Source organism: Bradysia coprophila, unplaced genomic scaffold, assembly GCF_014529535.1.
Source record: "Bradysia coprophila strain Holo2 unplaced genomic scaffold, BU_Bcop_v1 contig_232, whole genome shotgun sequence".
In the NCBI taxonomy this organism is placed as follows: domain Eukaryota; kingdom Metazoa; phylum Arthropoda; class Insecta; order Diptera; family Sciaridae; genus Bradysia; species Bradysia coprophila.
This window is the reverse complement of record NW_023503493.1, coordinates 12,142,112-12,158,392: the sequence shown is the minus strand read 5'-3', so window position 1 is coordinate 12,158,392 and position 16,281 is coordinate 12,142,112. Positions and strand designations below refer to the sequence as shown.

Here is a 16,281-nt window from a genome sequence, read left to right as displayed (position 1 = left end):
ATGTTAGTGGGAATGGTCGTCGATGTATAGTGAACAGGACAGATATTACTCATACTCATACGTGTCTTCCTTCGATATTGTATGATATGTGTGAAGATCTTTGGATTCATTATTTGAACTCATTGCACCATACATACCTATTGCACCCAGAACTGAAGTGACTACAGCGGAACCACAGACGTCATTGGGACCAACTGAATTGTGTTTCATACCCTATATACCCATAACTGAAGTGGCTGCAGCGGAACTACACAATTCATTGGGACCAACGGATGTGTGTTTCATAATCAAGGCATCGAAACCTATCCAACGCACTGTGCTACCATTTCTGTCCAAAACATGTGTTGCCTAGTGCTATGTTTCAAGCACGAAAGCTCTGCCTAGTTCCATTGATAAATGCAAAGAAATTTCTTCCTCCTCGCTAATTTCGCCTTGATGCATTCCAACACTGTATCAAGAGAGAAGCAAAGGAGCAAACCAAAAAACAACGGCCGCATCCAATTTCCATTGAAATTTTTGTTATATTTCCTGGCTGTTTGCTTTAAATTACACTCACAATTTTCTGCTGTTTTACTTAATTGACCGAATATATCGAAATGAAGGCTACATTGAAAAGACATTTTATGATGATGATGATCAGATTTCAGAAAATTAGCTGGTGCTGACGTCAAAAATTGCATTATAGTCGTGAGTTACTCCGGCGAACGTGGGTAAAAAACATTTCTTTTTTCTGGATAAATTGTGTCCACCACACCCGGTGTCTACTGTTCATAAATATAAATTAGCTGCTCTCGTCTCGTTCCTGCCGTATTTCCTACGAAATTTGATTGGACACCGCATGACTGATGTCCATTGACACTTCGCCCAGGCCATTAACCGTTATTCCGTTGACTAAGTTCACAGCTGAAATGAGCGAACGGAAAATTGCGGAAATTTCTCACTAAATCTGAACAGCCGAAAACATACCATTTCTTGCGCCTTGAGCGTCTAAATGAGACCAATAAGCCTCGGACGGTGATTGAGTGCTTGTACCAGGTGGAGCCGGAGTCATAGCGCCGGTGTAACGGAAATATGGATTCTTCAGATCCAGCGTATTGCTCGACGAAATGTTCGTTCCGTCAATTTTCAAATCGATTGTCACGTCATAGCTCTGCCGTTTGTTGGCAATGAGCATTGCCCTGCCAACCAACGTCTGTCCATGCATTACAAATATCGGTGACTGTAGCAGACATCTCACTTGATACCAATGCGTTAATGGTGACATGGGTGATGTGGATAGCCATACTTGGCTTGTGGAACCGACAAATTCGACATCGAACCAGAATGCTAGTCCGTGACAGATACCCGTTTGTAGACAATGAAATTCCAATGGAATGTCTGAAAGAGAAAATATTTATTGTTTTGGGTGCTCTTGTCTCGATTCGGCATTGGTTTTACCTATTCGATGCAGATCCTCTTCGTTGTCCGTTAAAAAGTTGACTACATGCTTAACCGACTTGCTCATGCAAATTCGAATATCAAAAGTGTCGACAATCGGCTGCCTAAAATACTCTTTCATTGCTTCGTTATGCAGTGCGCTCAAATTGACACCATGGAATGCCGACTGGTACCAGAAATTCGCCTTATTGTATTGCTCCAAATACAGTGCTTCGTCACTGAACGGTGCCACATGCAGATCGCCTTGTGTTGGGAACATTTTACCGCCCGGTTTCAACCATTTCCGTGCATGCAAATACGTTTCCAACATACGTTCGTTGTACAGCATGTAGCCCATCGGTTCGGATATGATAATGTCGACCTTCTGCGGTAGGTCAATCTCTTCAATTTTGCCCGGCATCACCGTTATCCGGTCCTGAACGTTGTTGGCCACGACCAACATTTGAGCATATTGTGCCATATTACTGGCTTCTATGGCGTAGACCTTTTCACAGCCAGCTTGCACCGCGAAGAATGACAAAATACCCGAACCGGCACCAACATCCAATACGACTTTGTTCTGCGTCGTGAATTAAATCGGTTAGTTGAATGCTCAGACCACTGAACCACTGTGAAAAAAGACCGTTGGTCGTCCTTACCTGAAAATCCGAAATGTTGCTCAGTATGGCCTTCTGATACGTGCTGGTCCGTACATAATCCTGCATCATATTCTGTTGTTGACTCAAGTAACCGTAAAATTGAAAATATTGTGATGCTGACGATTCTTCCGTTCGTTCCGAGAACACCGATTTCGGATGCAGTCGCCGGATATTTTCCAACACAAGTCGGAGTTTCTGCGCATCGGCTGCCGTTTTGAATTTGATGCAAATGTTTTCATCGTCGAAATTGATGACATGACTTTTGTCACCCATACGGGCCGTGTCTGTCAGAGCCGATATAGGATATTCGAGGCCTATGTCATTGCCTACAGTGGAAAGAAAAATTCGAAATTTAGTTTGGCCTTCTCAAACAGTGTTAACGGAGAGACGTTTGAAAAATGGTTTTTTTGTTCGGGTTTGAGGGCAACGTTAAAATGAACGGATTTTTTTGGCTGAATGATTGACACTGCCCTCGAACTTGGCTCAATCACTGTATTTTCGATAACAGCGCTCCCCCGTCACCGACACATTTTTTCCGTTCGATTACGTCTGCGTCTTGACACTGACATTCACACATCTGTCTTACAGCTTTCGTACATCTGCTAGCTAGACAACCGAAAAACTAACGTTTTTATCAGCCACATTCCGATTGTTCGAAATAATCGCACATCAAGTACGCAGTGTGGATATTGTGGTGATATTTAATGTTTCACCTTGTTCGATCCGGCGGTAATGCTTCGTTAAAACACAAACCATCATACAACGATCGAAACGCTATTTTTTGTTCGCTCCAAACAACCGAGCAAACATCGCATTGGTTCTTTTTCGTCTGCATTTCTCGAAACAGTAAACATAATTTACCGAAAAACACAGAACGCGCATCGTTCACATTGATTAATTCTTTTTTTAATCTAAAAAAAACCGCAACAAAGACGAGACAGTCGTGACGGCGTTTCGCGATGCAAATTCAACCGAATGCGAATGGAATATTTACCCGACAACACTTTCAAATTGACTCCCTGTGGATCGTATTCAGCCAAAAGGTCAACATTTCGTTTGCATTTGTCTACTAGATCACCATTACTTAAAATTTGAAATACTCGTACACACTTAATAACAGTGGCCATTGTCTTTTTGCTAAATGAAATTTACACACTTTTTTCTGCTGGATGAAGAAATATGATGACAGCCACCACTGACAGTTCACTGTATTATCGATAATGTAATGGTAATGATGTTTCAGGTGAATAATGTTGCTCAGTTAGATGCGCGGTATATTTGAAATGATTTTTTTATGGTTCATGTTGTTGTTGATGATGGTATGACATCATTATTTCTCTTTGATTATTTATTTTGTTGATGATGTCACTTCAATTGAGGTGTGGGACTGAGAGCGCTGTAAGATATTTAACCAATTTATTAAAATTATGACATCAATTTGACATGTGTCAGTGTTGCCAATGGAATCTAATACGAAATTTAGTCATAGGACTTTCCTTAACTTTTAAAGGATTTTCTTCCAAGACATTTTTGGATGTTTTCATTGATTTTCTAATTAGTCCCGAGTCATCCGAAACTTAATAATAATACCAGCCACTGCTTGCACAATTAATTTTTAACATTAAATCATCTTTTTCAGACCGAAGAAACCACGTCCCGACGAAAATGAAGATTCCTTCATCGACAGCGATCATGAAGAGGAATTCTACTACACAGAAGTTGAAGACGACGATCAAGACGAATCGTCGCCGAGTCCGCCGTCTCCACCAACACTTAGTCATCGTGATATGGCACGTCCTCCACACGAAGATCCAGAATATCAACGGCAACTTGTCGGTAGCTTCAGACAAGGCCTATTGTCGCTTGCTACACAAAAGCCAGTTAAGCCACCATTGCCAATGTCCATTGGTGGACCGGTGATACCAACGTCACCGATAGCACATCACAACTACACATGGGCGCACCAAAATCCCGTAAGTGACAGTGACTTTAAGTCAGGTTCGGAACAGGTTCGGGTCGGCCTGTTTAAGTTCAGGTTTACCCGAAACCTGTTCTTGATTTGAATGTGAAATTTCAATTTAAATGTAACCTAAACCTGAACATTTTCGGGTCAGATCAGGTTGGTGTAAGTAGCCCGAAATGTTTACATAAAAAATGTCGGGTTATCCGAATTCGACCTGATTTGTCTTGAAAATTTTCAGGTTCACGTCCGAACCTTAGAGTAATTACTCTTAGGTCCGAACTGTTCCCAGCACTAAAAGCGAAACGATTCCCTTATGTTCTTTGACTAAAATAACAAAATTGTGAAAATTTTAGATGTCTCCACAAAAGCATGTACGACTATCCCCACGCCCATCAACATCGTACGCTCCGTACCCATCGCCAACCTATACGAATGCAATAGCTGCCGCTCAGCATAACGTTCACATTGCACTCGGCACTACACCAAATAATTTACACAACGGCCATCAAATGAATGGCGTCGGCGGTGGCCCATTGAACCTTTCACACAGTGCACCAAATCACCATCATCATCATCATCTGCAGCAACTGCAACAGAACCGTTCGCCCGTCTCACCGAATCGACGGACTCGCGGCGAAAATAAGAAATGTCGCAAAGTATACGGTATGGACAATAAGGAGGCATGGTGCACCCAATGCAAATGGAAAAAGGCGTGCAGCCGTTTTGGTGACTGAAAAAAGCGTACCGGCCGATCGTTGGCTGTTCATGGGCAATGTTAAAAATTTGAAAAAACAAAAAATTTATGAAGAGAAATCCGAATGGGATTTACAAGAGAAAAATTTGAAGAAAAAATGGCAAACAAATGTGGTTGCTTTTGGTTATCAATTTCAAAATGGAAAAATGTTCTTTTTGAACATAAAATCAATGATGAAGTAAAAAGCAGACGACCATTGATCGAAAATAATTTTTAAAAAATTTGGCGGGAATTATTTGTTTCTTTTCAAATTTCGACTAAGGCTAAGGCATATTTATAACATTATATTCAAGTAAGTGATATTTTTAGATTTTATTCCTAAGTATAAAAGCAAAACATTTTAAGATATTTTAAAGACGAAGACGAAGAAGAAAAAATCTTTAAAAAAACAAATCGAGACAAAAATTTAATAATTTTTTCTTTGAATAAAAAGAAATAAAATAAATTTCAAAATGCGTAAAGAGAGATAGGAATGTTGAAGTATTGAAAGTGAAAATTTTTTCCCTAGACTATAAGACAAAGAAGCGAGCGCTGTTTAAATGAATAACAAAAAAAATGGTTTTCGGGAAGGTTTCAGTTTTGGATTGTATATTATCGCTCAGCCATTATTACATTGTTTTTTTTTTACTATATGTATTCTAATACTATCCCACCGACAGAATAGTCCTTGATCGAAATATATAGATTTGAAAAGAAGAAAATTTTTACCCGTTTTCCCCCACTCCAACATCAAATTTCACAATCGAATCATTTAGACGAACAAAAGAAAAACAAATTTGAATGTCATAAAGGAACACAGATGTAAAGATCTGACTGACTGATCTATGATCTGTTCCCGTACCTATCGGCCTAAAACAAAAAGTGTTGTCGGACGTTTAAGTGTTGCTCATTCAAAAAGAAAAATATGTCCTTTGGTTTGCTGAACTGCTGAACACAATGAAATTAAGGAGAAGATATATTTTCGCTCACTGCCCCCATGGTAGGTTTCCAGCGCCAGTCTGTCACTTTAACTCTGTGATATAAAAAAAAAGACTTTCCACTTTATGAACAGAGTCGTAAGAATCTGTGAAAATTCATAAATGGCACCACTGACTGGGCGACTTTCGGCTACCTTTCAGATGTTTCTTTCTTTATTGAACTGTGAAAACTAAGGTTTATTCAACGGTGGGCACTAAGTGCAGGCTTACCATATTGCAGAAGCTATTCTATTGAATTTTCACACATTTTCCTAGATTTACGGATACTTTCCTTAATTTCCCAACAAATATTTTTGGAAAGATTTGGAAATTTTGCAAAAAAAATCTGGAAAATGTAAGAAAATTCGGAAAAAAGTGGAACAGCTTTTTCCCAAAAATAGTTACTGCTATGTCGTTAGATCGAACTGATTTGCGTTCCACACTGATCTGTTGTGTAGTGACTGAATTTTCGCTGGAGAAATATGACTTTGAAGGCGCTGATGACAGAAGAGTCCATTTTTTGAAACTTAAATTCTTAGGAATAGGAATTTAGGGACTAGGGGAATAGGCAAAATTAGTCCTAGAATTAGGAACTGAACTTCGACAAAATAGCATACACTCAGGAGCTAATGTTATCTTGCCATATATATTAACCAATTTTTTTTTTTGGTTTTGGAGTAGTTTGTAATGAGCAAAATGATCTCTAATCTTCCACTTGTATTTAAAACAAAACAAACAAAAAATCTATGCGGTGGGCAATTTTGAGTTATCTATGAGAGCAATAAATTTGAAATAAAAAAAAATTAAAAAAATCAAAACTGAAACCTTAGAGTTGTTTCAACACAAAAATAAATATTTTAAAAAAATGCTACGGTTGATATTGATATATTTAAACAAAAAAAAAAAATGATAAAACAAATTCCATCATTCCAAAGTTAAATTTAATGATTTGTATGCTTGTATGACAAGATTTAAATGTAGAGTTGAAGAAGAAGAAGAAATAAAAAACCAAAAAGCGAAACTTCTTTTTTAGAAAGAGAGAAAGAGAGAAAAAAAATTGTTTTTCCGTGTGCTCCATGCCATATCAATATCAACAAAATAAACTGTGATTGTAAATCGATGCGAGAGAGTGATGATGATGATGATGATGATTATATAAAGAGATGGAAAGTATTGTGTGATTTATATTGTTTTTTGCTAAATTATTTTTGTTTTTAAATTTTGTTGTTGTTGATACAATTTTTTTTTGTAATTTATATTTTCGTTTAATTATGTTAAACAAAAACAAAAAATATTATCTTTGTTACGGATTGGATGTTTGAGTATTCCTTTTTTACTCTACCAAAATTTGCTCATTTCTAATTTATCACTCCACTTCTCTGTTTGTGTTTCCTCAAGTCTATCAAATTTATATCAAAATTTCCTTCAGCTGTTTTTCCAGCTGATCAACTCATACTATCAGTCTACTCATATACGGTTTATACGGTTTTACCACACCAGTGCGCAAAGAATAAACGTCACACCGAGCCGCTTATCGTTTCACTGAGAAAAACAGCAGAAGTAAACTGAGACACAAATTAGATTGACTTTAACTCTAACTAAATTTGCGTCAATTTTTCAAATCAAAAATATTTTCTTCAATAGCAAATAGAGCAAATATATTATTTTGGTGTGATTGACATCCTCTCTAATACAACAGAAAAGATTGAACTCTTTTTTGCTAAACCATGGTACAAATCGAATACGAGAAAATATTTAAAAAAAAAAGAAGAAAATTCTAAGCGAACAATATTATATAATGTATATGAGTGTAGATAGAGCGAGAGGGAGAACGTAATATGTGTGTGTATACACAGCGATCATTTTTAAATGATCGTGTATCATCATGGGATATATAATAATAATGATAGATTGTGTGCAAAAGTAAAAAGTTAATAATAAAGATTCATTAAGTTTCAAATTAAATTATTCATATTTTATGGTTTTCGAGCGGTTTCTTTTTCTTTCTTTTTGTACATAAATCTCTCTTTGTAATTAAGCGACAAAAATGTATGTATAGCGTTACCGTTAAACTAACAAAATTTAAAAAACAAAAAAAATAAAATGAAAAAAAAAATTAAATTTTAAAATTTAAAACAAAAAATCTAAAAACTAGTTGCCTCGGAGCAGCTAGATATATAAAGTGATTCGTGCGATCGTGAAAAATCGGTTTTCTTCTGCGTTCTAAAATGAAGCAAAGGTAGGAATTCCATTTCTTTCTTCACAAAAAAAAACTTTCAGAATGATTTTAGCATTATTGAGAATTTTCAGGAATTTTTAGCATTTTACGGAATCCTTAAGAATTTGAGGAATGAATTGTATTTCTAAAAATTTTTTTAAACTTTCAAAATTAATTCTCAAATAACCAAAAATCATTAAATTTAAAAATTTAGACAATTTTTGGGAGTCCCCAGTTTTCTTAGTATTTTCTGATTAGGTTCTCTTCAGTAAGACAAAGTTATGAAATTAGCTTCCACATTTCTGTCAATTTCTTTTTTCAATTCTTGTGACAGTAAGAAAATTCCTTGTTAACTCGATTAACAAATCTTCAATCATTTTTACAAATGAAACGGAGACATCCATAGAGACCCCCGAGTTTCGATTAGAGTAGAGAGTAAGAACCAATCTTTACGATCGTACGAATCTTCAAATTAAAATAATTTCGCTAAAAGAACGAATAAATCACGGATTTGAGAAAAATGAACAATATAGTTGGTGCAGAAAGACGACGTAAAATGAAATGAAAAAATTTACATTTAAAACGATTGAGAGAAGACATAGTTTCACAGGAAAATTGTCCATGGCAAATAAGGATATTAAGTATTTGAGAATGAAATGACCAGAAGAAGACGAAACAATTGAAAAGATTGGTATGTGATCAAAAGAAAAGAAGGAAACTTTTACCATCAAGTCAGGAATCAGAGTCCGAAATCCTATCTCTTTTACATATAATTGAAAATTTACATTTTAAACAAAAAAAAAAAAACCAAAAGGAAATAATAAAAAAACAAAATAAATAAAGTAAATAAATCAACAAGGCTGATTTAGTTGTTATGAAGAAATAAAAAAAAAATATTAAAAAAAAAGAAAATCATATCATTATCGACGAATATAAATAAAAAATTCGATTGAAAATTTGTTTAAAAAAAAATCTGGTTCGGACATGCCAGCAAAAAAAAAAAACAAAAACAAAATAAAACCACTGCCAAGACTTAAAAACAAAATAAAGATGAAGATGGAGGAGCATGAGAATATACTAAAATGAGGAAACGGATCGTCGAACGTAAAATTTTATTTTTCAAAACTTTTCGTTTCATCAAACTGAGATCATCGATTCGATCAAAGCATGAATATCAAAATGAAAAGCTGTTTCGATTGTTTCCTTGTTTAAATTTCGCTAAAAAATCAATGGTGCGTACTTTAATCGGCAATTTTTAAATTTGTTAAAAAGAAATTAAATTTAAATATTTCGTAAAATTATATTTAAAAAGGAAAATGGAGTGATACACCATATTTACACACCTAAACAAACAAAAAATTAGAAATGTAATTTTATTGACGAATTGAAACAAGAATCCCAACCAAGTGAATATAATATACTCTTCGGCAAATAGAAAACGTGAAACATTACGATTTTAATGAAACAATTGAAAGATACGAAAAAAAAACACTCGAAAGAGTAAGAAAGCATAACAAAGAAAAACATTCGAACATAAAACTTAAAATTGACTGATCGTCATGCGGCACCATATTTATTTTTTGAAAACACTGATATCTACAACCTCTTCACGAAAGTAGAGCCTCCTTTTTGCCATGAAGTTTTGGGACTGACTATTCCTGGGAAAACAATTTCCCAATTTTTTTTTATTATTTTCTCTCATCTTCCTAATAATTCAAAAAAAAAATGTGAAAAAAAACTTGGGAAAATATAAAAAAATTGAGAAAATTTTGGAAAATATGGAAAATTGTTTTCTTACAAATAATCCCTGAGTTTTTGCGACTTATGTGCAAACTAAAATTTAACGCGGTCTGTTTGAATTATTTTCCAAATTAAGCTAACTTTGCTAACCGTGCAACATAATCTAATAATTGACTTACTTCAACCATAATTCAACCGAAGTAATAAGAGTAGAATAACAGTTGATAAAAATGACTCGACTTCCATTTGAATTGCAGTTGCAAACTAACAATTTGGAAAACTGTGATCAATACTGAGTTGCACAGATAATCTATGACAAAACCTAATGAAATTGTTGGATGAGTCATATGAGTTGTCACTCAAAAATGTTCAAAATTTCAAACGAAAAGAGAAGGGTCTACTGTGCCGCGTGCAATTGATTGTTCTTCTGATAAGTTAATTCAGAGACAGCAATCAATTGAAATCTTTGTATGAAGAAGAGAACACCAAAATGGTGTAAAGATTGAAAAATAAAATATTTTTTTGAAAGACTAAATTTCGCCTCTTTGTACAAAAAATGAAAATGACTTTAAAGTAAAACAAACAAACAAAAAATGTAAAAATTATTGAAAACAAAAAAAAACTGAAAAATTTTGAATGTTACAGCAATTCAACCGTAAAATTTAAACATAAAATGGATCTCTATGTAATTAAATCATTGTGTTTGTGTAACTAAAAAAAAAAACTTAAAATTAATGAACGACAAAACAAAAATAATTAGAAAAATATTTTAATTCATCCCGAAATATCTAAATGTTTAGCGAATGTAACACGTTTTCGAATTAAAACAAAAAAAACCTATCTACTCGTACAAAACAAAACAAAAAAGGAATATATTTATGAACATTAATCTGATTCTAATGCTTTAAGTGTCGTTTTATCTAGCGTAACATTAGATACAAGAAAAAGAAGAAGAAAAAAACATTCAAACACACGTAACTCGCGTCAAAATTTACTTTCATCGTCGTCTATTTTCTAATAAATGACTAAATTAACAAAATCGAAATTATATCTTACGAGGAGCGAGCCATAGTAGGTCTTACTTAATGCGTTGTTAAATGGTGGTAACGTCACGTCTTGGACTTCAATTTTACATGTCGTTTAGCGAACGTTTAGCGATTTATTTCCACCAAATCCTTAAATGCTTAAACGAAAAACTGCGCGACGAACATCTAATCAAAAAATTTAACAACAGAGCTTGGGTTTTCCGAGACACAATCTCGGAGTTGATTGGTTGTACATAAATCTAAATTGCGATGATACATACTATACTATGATTGGTTGTCTGGCTGTGAACCATTTATTGAATGAAGTCTGAGCTAAAGCAGGGACTTGAACAAATAATGTCCCGTAGTTATGTTTTTTATTGCCAATTTACGGAATTGGGCGATCCATTTCTGTGTTTTATCTTTCTTCCGAGCAGTACGACTAAATGTTGAATGTACAACCAATATTATTGAAACATTTTCGATTTTCGTTTGAAAATTCCTTGGTATTTTTTCTCGACCGCCTAAATACTTTACCTGGAAAAATCAATCGCTTTTCAAGTACACATTTCCCGCGTCTCCGATGTGCACAATGAAAAATACCAAAGTTCTAGGAAATATTTTTTGTTTATTTTCATCGAAACATTTTTCCTATAAATTTTGATCTTAATCTCAATGTTTGATATAATATTCGGTCGACCGAAAGTGTCTATTAGATATTACGATATTACGGTAATATGATGTCCGTTCAAGATAAGTAACAAAACAAATACGAATAATTAAATGTAATAAATGAAAAGAGACTGGATTAAATTTTTTTTTTTGTGGAGCTCAAGACTGAGCGAAGTCTTTTCGGCAAGACTAAATTGGTTTTTTAACAAAAGAAAAAAAAAGAAAACAAATTCGAAAAGAAAATTTTTACTGAAAAAAAAACAACAAAAAATTTGTCGTTTCGTTTTTAGTCATTTACAAGAATTTTACTTGGCGCGTATTTAGCTGTGCAATTTTTTTTGTCTTGTTAAAATTAGTGAAAATCGATTTGATTAAATTTACAAAAAAAAAAGAAATTAATGAAAACCTCTAAGCAATATGTGTCTAATAAAGAAATATTAAAAACGTCGAGTAGCATACTTCAATATCGTCAACATAATTGAACCCGCAGTTTCGATTTAATTTAAAAAATTTTACTTTCAAAATTTTTAATGTCGCAACAAATCAATTCATTTTGCTTCTCTTTGAATCCATGTGTATCCATGTGTGTATTTGACTTAGATATACAATTCTTATATCCCAATAAAAGCCAATAATTCTATTCATCGTCGCAGTAAAAAATAAAATAATTTTTAAATTTAAAAGAAGAAGATAAAACAATCCATTTTTAACGTCTCAGTAATAAATAATAATAAAATTATATGCAATCCTCCTATACAAATACACTGACAACAATTAGCTTTACAAATACAAATGGTAAAATTGTCTGTCGTTGAAATGTTCTGCTTCCGTAAATATATTAGCTGAATTTAAAAGATTAAAAAACAAACAACAAATTGTTAGTTCATAAATTTAAATTAAACAAGAAAAAAAGCAAAATGATATTAAGTTGGTCGTCTCAATGCAAAATGATTTAAGTGAAACAAACAAACAAAAATGGAAACCAACAAAATCCAACAAAATGACGAAAATTGTAACCAAACTATATTAACCAAAACACTCAAAATTTGCCGGCCGTTGTAATATAATATTTTAGTTTAAAGGAAGAAAACTGAATGTAAAAAAATATTTTCCTCTGAATAAATTTGATTTTTATTTTACTTTGAAGAAAATACAAAATAAAATCAATTATTTTCGGGATCATAACATGAGTTCAATGGAAAGTATTTAAGTGAAATAATAATTAAAATAAAAAAGAAATTGAAAACAATAAAAAATTAAGTTTAAAAAAATGCTAAGATGATGAATATATAAATAAAATAAGCACTAAAAGTACATGAACAATCTTTCTGCAATATCCTTTCTAAGTAAACAACAATTTCCCTCATATGTAAAAAGAAAAAGAAATGTGAAAAATACAAAAAACTAAAATTATTTTAAGGAATATATTTAAAGAAAAAACAAAAAGTTAAATTTAAAGACCAGAAAATACAGAAACTAAAGAACGGAAAAAATATGAAAGAACCACACAACCATTTAATCAAGTTAGTGAAATAAAACAATAAGAATAATAATAAAAACATTGAAATCAAATAGACAGAACAGTTAAAAACGGAAAGAAAAATGTTTATTGAATTATTTGTTTTTAAAGTTAATTTTTATCGGTAAGTTATTGAGAAGAAATTTAAAATAAAATAATAAATGCAGAAATGAATGGAAGATAAATTCAATATTTAAGAGCATATATATACACACATATAATAACACATAAAATACAAACAAACAAAAAAAAACATTTAAATTATGATGGCGATAAAAAAAGATTATATTTTAATGTTAAGAGAGAAAGAGAGAGAGAGTATACAGAAATCTATAATATATATTATTAAAAAAAAGAAAATAAAAAGAAAAAACAAAAATTATTGCAAAGAAAAAATGAATTATTTTAAAAACGAGATTAAATGTTATATATACAAAATGGAATAAGTTAAAAACAAAATAAAGATGTAAAAAATTTGCAAAGAAAAAAATATTTAAAAATTTTCAAAAAAAAAATCTTTAACTTCATTCTGTAATAAAGTTTAAGATTCAAAATATACTTTTACTTAATCGAAAAACACACATTTATTTCTTACGGTATGCGTATTCGTAACGATTTAAAAAAAAAATTATTTTAAAAAACAATTCTTTACGCAAGAAACAAAAAAATGCAGAGTCGAAGAAAATAATATCAATTGAACATAAACATACAACAGAAGAAATAGTTTTTAATAGATAAAACATTATTTTACGATAGCGGGATTCCCGTCCGTTTAAATACTGTCCATATTCCCAAGTATGTAGCACGAATGAAGTGTCAAAAGTTGACTGAACTGTGAACATATACTCAACCGTGTTCGTTTTAATGACTGAATAATCCTAGATGGAGTCGAACCAATAACTGTAAAATCAGTCAGTTGCTAATTGTAGTTTTTATTTTATGAAGTACGATTTTTACAGTATATCGTTGAACGTCTTGGCAGGTCCTATTCTCAAAAATTCTTGATGAAATTCTCGAAATTTGTTGGAATTCTCGAAATGAATTTTCAAGAATTTTCGGCAAACTTCAAGAATTCAAAGAAATTTTATTCTCGAAAATAGGCCCAGCTTGTTGAGTTCTAGTGGCAAAGAAACAATTCACACACAACTTATAATTTAGTTTAAGGGTGGTGACTCCATTCTTTGTCTTAAATTTAACTCATGGCCTATTATTGATAAATTTATTTAATGAATTTAATGAAATTTACCGAATTTTTACTGAATTTATCGATAAATTTCAGTAAATTCGGTAAATACCAATAATAGGCCCTGTGTTGACCTACTGAACTACAGCTAGCCCATCAGACATTGTGTTCATAAAATCATTATTTTTGATAAACTTTGATAAAATTGTCTGACAGTTCTATCAATTTTAATTTCATTCTCAATTATGCAGTATATGAACACTGAAAATGGCGTGGATTCACCGACATATTCTTAGTGGGAAAATGTTAGATCGAACGGTCCCGAAAATTTTGTTCCATTTTCATCATCACACTAAAATGATTAGCTAATTTAATTTATTTGCAAACATCCCTCCCCGTCTCCCCCTTTTTATCCATTATTATATCTAGAAATGACCCGTTAATTTATTTATTAATAGTTTTGTAACACTTATATGTCGATCCCACTGTCCGGACGAGACGAATTTTGCTAGATTATTATATGAATTACAATACAACGTTTCATAAATCGAATGGTGGGAATGAAAAACATTTTTTTTTGTTAGAGAATATAATTTAACTTAAACTTTACGATAGCCATATGTACCTAAGATTCATAAATTTCTCTTCGTAAATATTTACCATTTTTTTTTCGTTTAACTTAAATAAACTGACCGATTACTTGCATGTGTATTATAACATAAAAAAAGAATTAAGCAAATGAAGGAACGTTTACAACGCCTTTTCTCTTGTTTAAGTAGAATCAATTTTTAATTTATCTTAATTTATAAACTTTTTAACGGTAAAATCGTCGAAGCTCCGATTAAAACCTATACAGCCATTTTGCTGGATTGAACGAAAACAGCTGCAAATTCAAATTCAACGAAAGCAAAAGATTTCATCCTGGTTTAGACCTTTTTTTTTCGTTCACGATTTGGAAGACCTGTTCGAAAGCAAGATCTGACAATATATTTTTGCAATCAATGTGAACAGATTTCCATAGTTCGATCAACAGAATTTCGGTGAATTGAGTGGTTATTAGTTGATGTATTTGAGATTGATAACAAATTGTGATATTTTTATTATCTAACTTTTATAGAGAAAGAAAAACTGTTATAAGTCGAAGAGCTGCTCAATGAACACGAAAAAGTCTTTAGCCACTCAACCAGGTAAACTTAGCGAATGTGTCTAACATTTCTGGTCGACAATGTTCTCGTTTGTCATAAATTCTTTTGTTTCCTCCGTTAAACGAGATAAACACCAAGATACTGTTCTCGTTAACAGCATGCTAAAACTTTCATTCAATTAGCAAAAATGACTCAAACCTTTAAAGATATTCAGACAACAGATAAACTCTCTAGTATTTTGTTTTTGCAGTAGGCAGCCGAAAGAGATGTGGAAGTTAAGTTTTTTTTTATTGAAATAGTTACCAATTATTTTGTTTAATATATTCGTTCAGTAACAGGTCTTGCGAAAAACGTTTACCCTGTCAACATAGTAAGCTGGGAAGCAATATTTTCTTGATCGCTCTGCATTTTTGGTGGAAATATGAAAATGAATTTTTTCGGAAAAATTTCATTTTTACAGTTTTTTAGAGGTTAAATCTACAATAAAAAAGAAAACAACAAAAAGAAGAAATTTATTTAAAGAAAAAAAAGAAGAATTTTACGATAAACAAGCAAGCGAAAACATCAAAAGAAAATGTTTAATTTATGCCGCTTCAAATCCATGTTGTGTAAAATTATAAATGAAAAGAGAAAAAAAAATTTAAAAACAAACTTAAAAATTACAAATTATAAGAGATGTATCGAAATATAATAATATCCAGGAAATAAAAAGAAAACTCATTAAGTAAAAAGTAAATTTGTTTTTCGCTGACTGTCTTCGCTAACAAAATTTGCAACGAACTATTACCCAAGGCTGTCACCCGCGTATCTGTATCTGCGTGACCTCCCCAAAGTTTACAGCCTTGCAGCACCACCTGCAAAGAGCTGTGGTGTTCCTCAATATAGACCCAATTTACTAATGTGTTTTCAACGACACCATTCCTGCCGCATCACTTTCATTGAAGTGACTGCAGCGGAATCCAGAGATGATTTCGACCAACGGCATCCGAGTAATGTCTGACCCACTATGCAACATCTACAGCAAATTCCGA

At 32.5% G+C, this 16,281-nt stretch overlaps 2 protein-coding genes across 2 annotated transcripts in view; one reads left to right on the top strand and one right to left on the bottom strand.

Moving 5' to 3' along the window:
• LOC119076673 (zinc finger protein 395) overlaps positions 1–11,069 on the top strand; it is a 101,536-nt gene extending 90,467 nt beyond the window's left edge. The window contains exons 5-6 of the mRNA XM_037183568.1: positions 3,715–4,048; positions 4,392–11,069. Of these exons, the coding sequence (XP_037039463.1) occupies positions 3,715–4,048; positions 4,392–4,772 (715 nt within the window). The 3' untranslated portion in view covers positions 4,773–11,069. The remainder of the gene's footprint in view (positions 1–3,714; positions 4,049–4,391) is intronic.
• On the bottom strand, positions 499–3,269 carry LOC119076682 (histone-arginine methyltransferase CARMER). The gene is made up of 5 exons (XM_037183582.1): positions 3,070–3,269; positions 2,076–2,401; positions 1,438–1,996; positions 967–1,377; positions 499–903 (listed from the first exon to the last, which is right to left on the bottom strand). The coding sequence occupies exons 1-5, from the start codon at positions 3,200–3,202 to the stop codon at positions 815–817; spliced, it is 1,518 nt and encodes a 505-aa protein (XP_037039477.1). The 5' UTR covers positions 3,203–3,269; the 3' UTR covers positions 499–814.
• Positions 11,070–16,281: the final 5,212 nt, after the last annotated feature.

Coding starts and splice junctions, on each gene's coding strand:
- LOC119076682 (XM_037183582.1), bottom strand. CDS start 3,202: ATGGCCACTGTTATTAAGTGTGTACGAGTATTTCAAATTTTAAGTAAT. Junction 2,402..3,069: donor CAATTTGAAAGTGTTGTCGG/GTAAATATTCCA, acceptor TTTCCACTGTAG/GCAATGACATAGGCCTCGAA. Junction 1,378..1,437: donor AGAGGATCTGCATCGAATAG/GTAAAACCAATG, acceptor TTTCTCTTTCAG/ACATTCCATTGGAATTTCAT.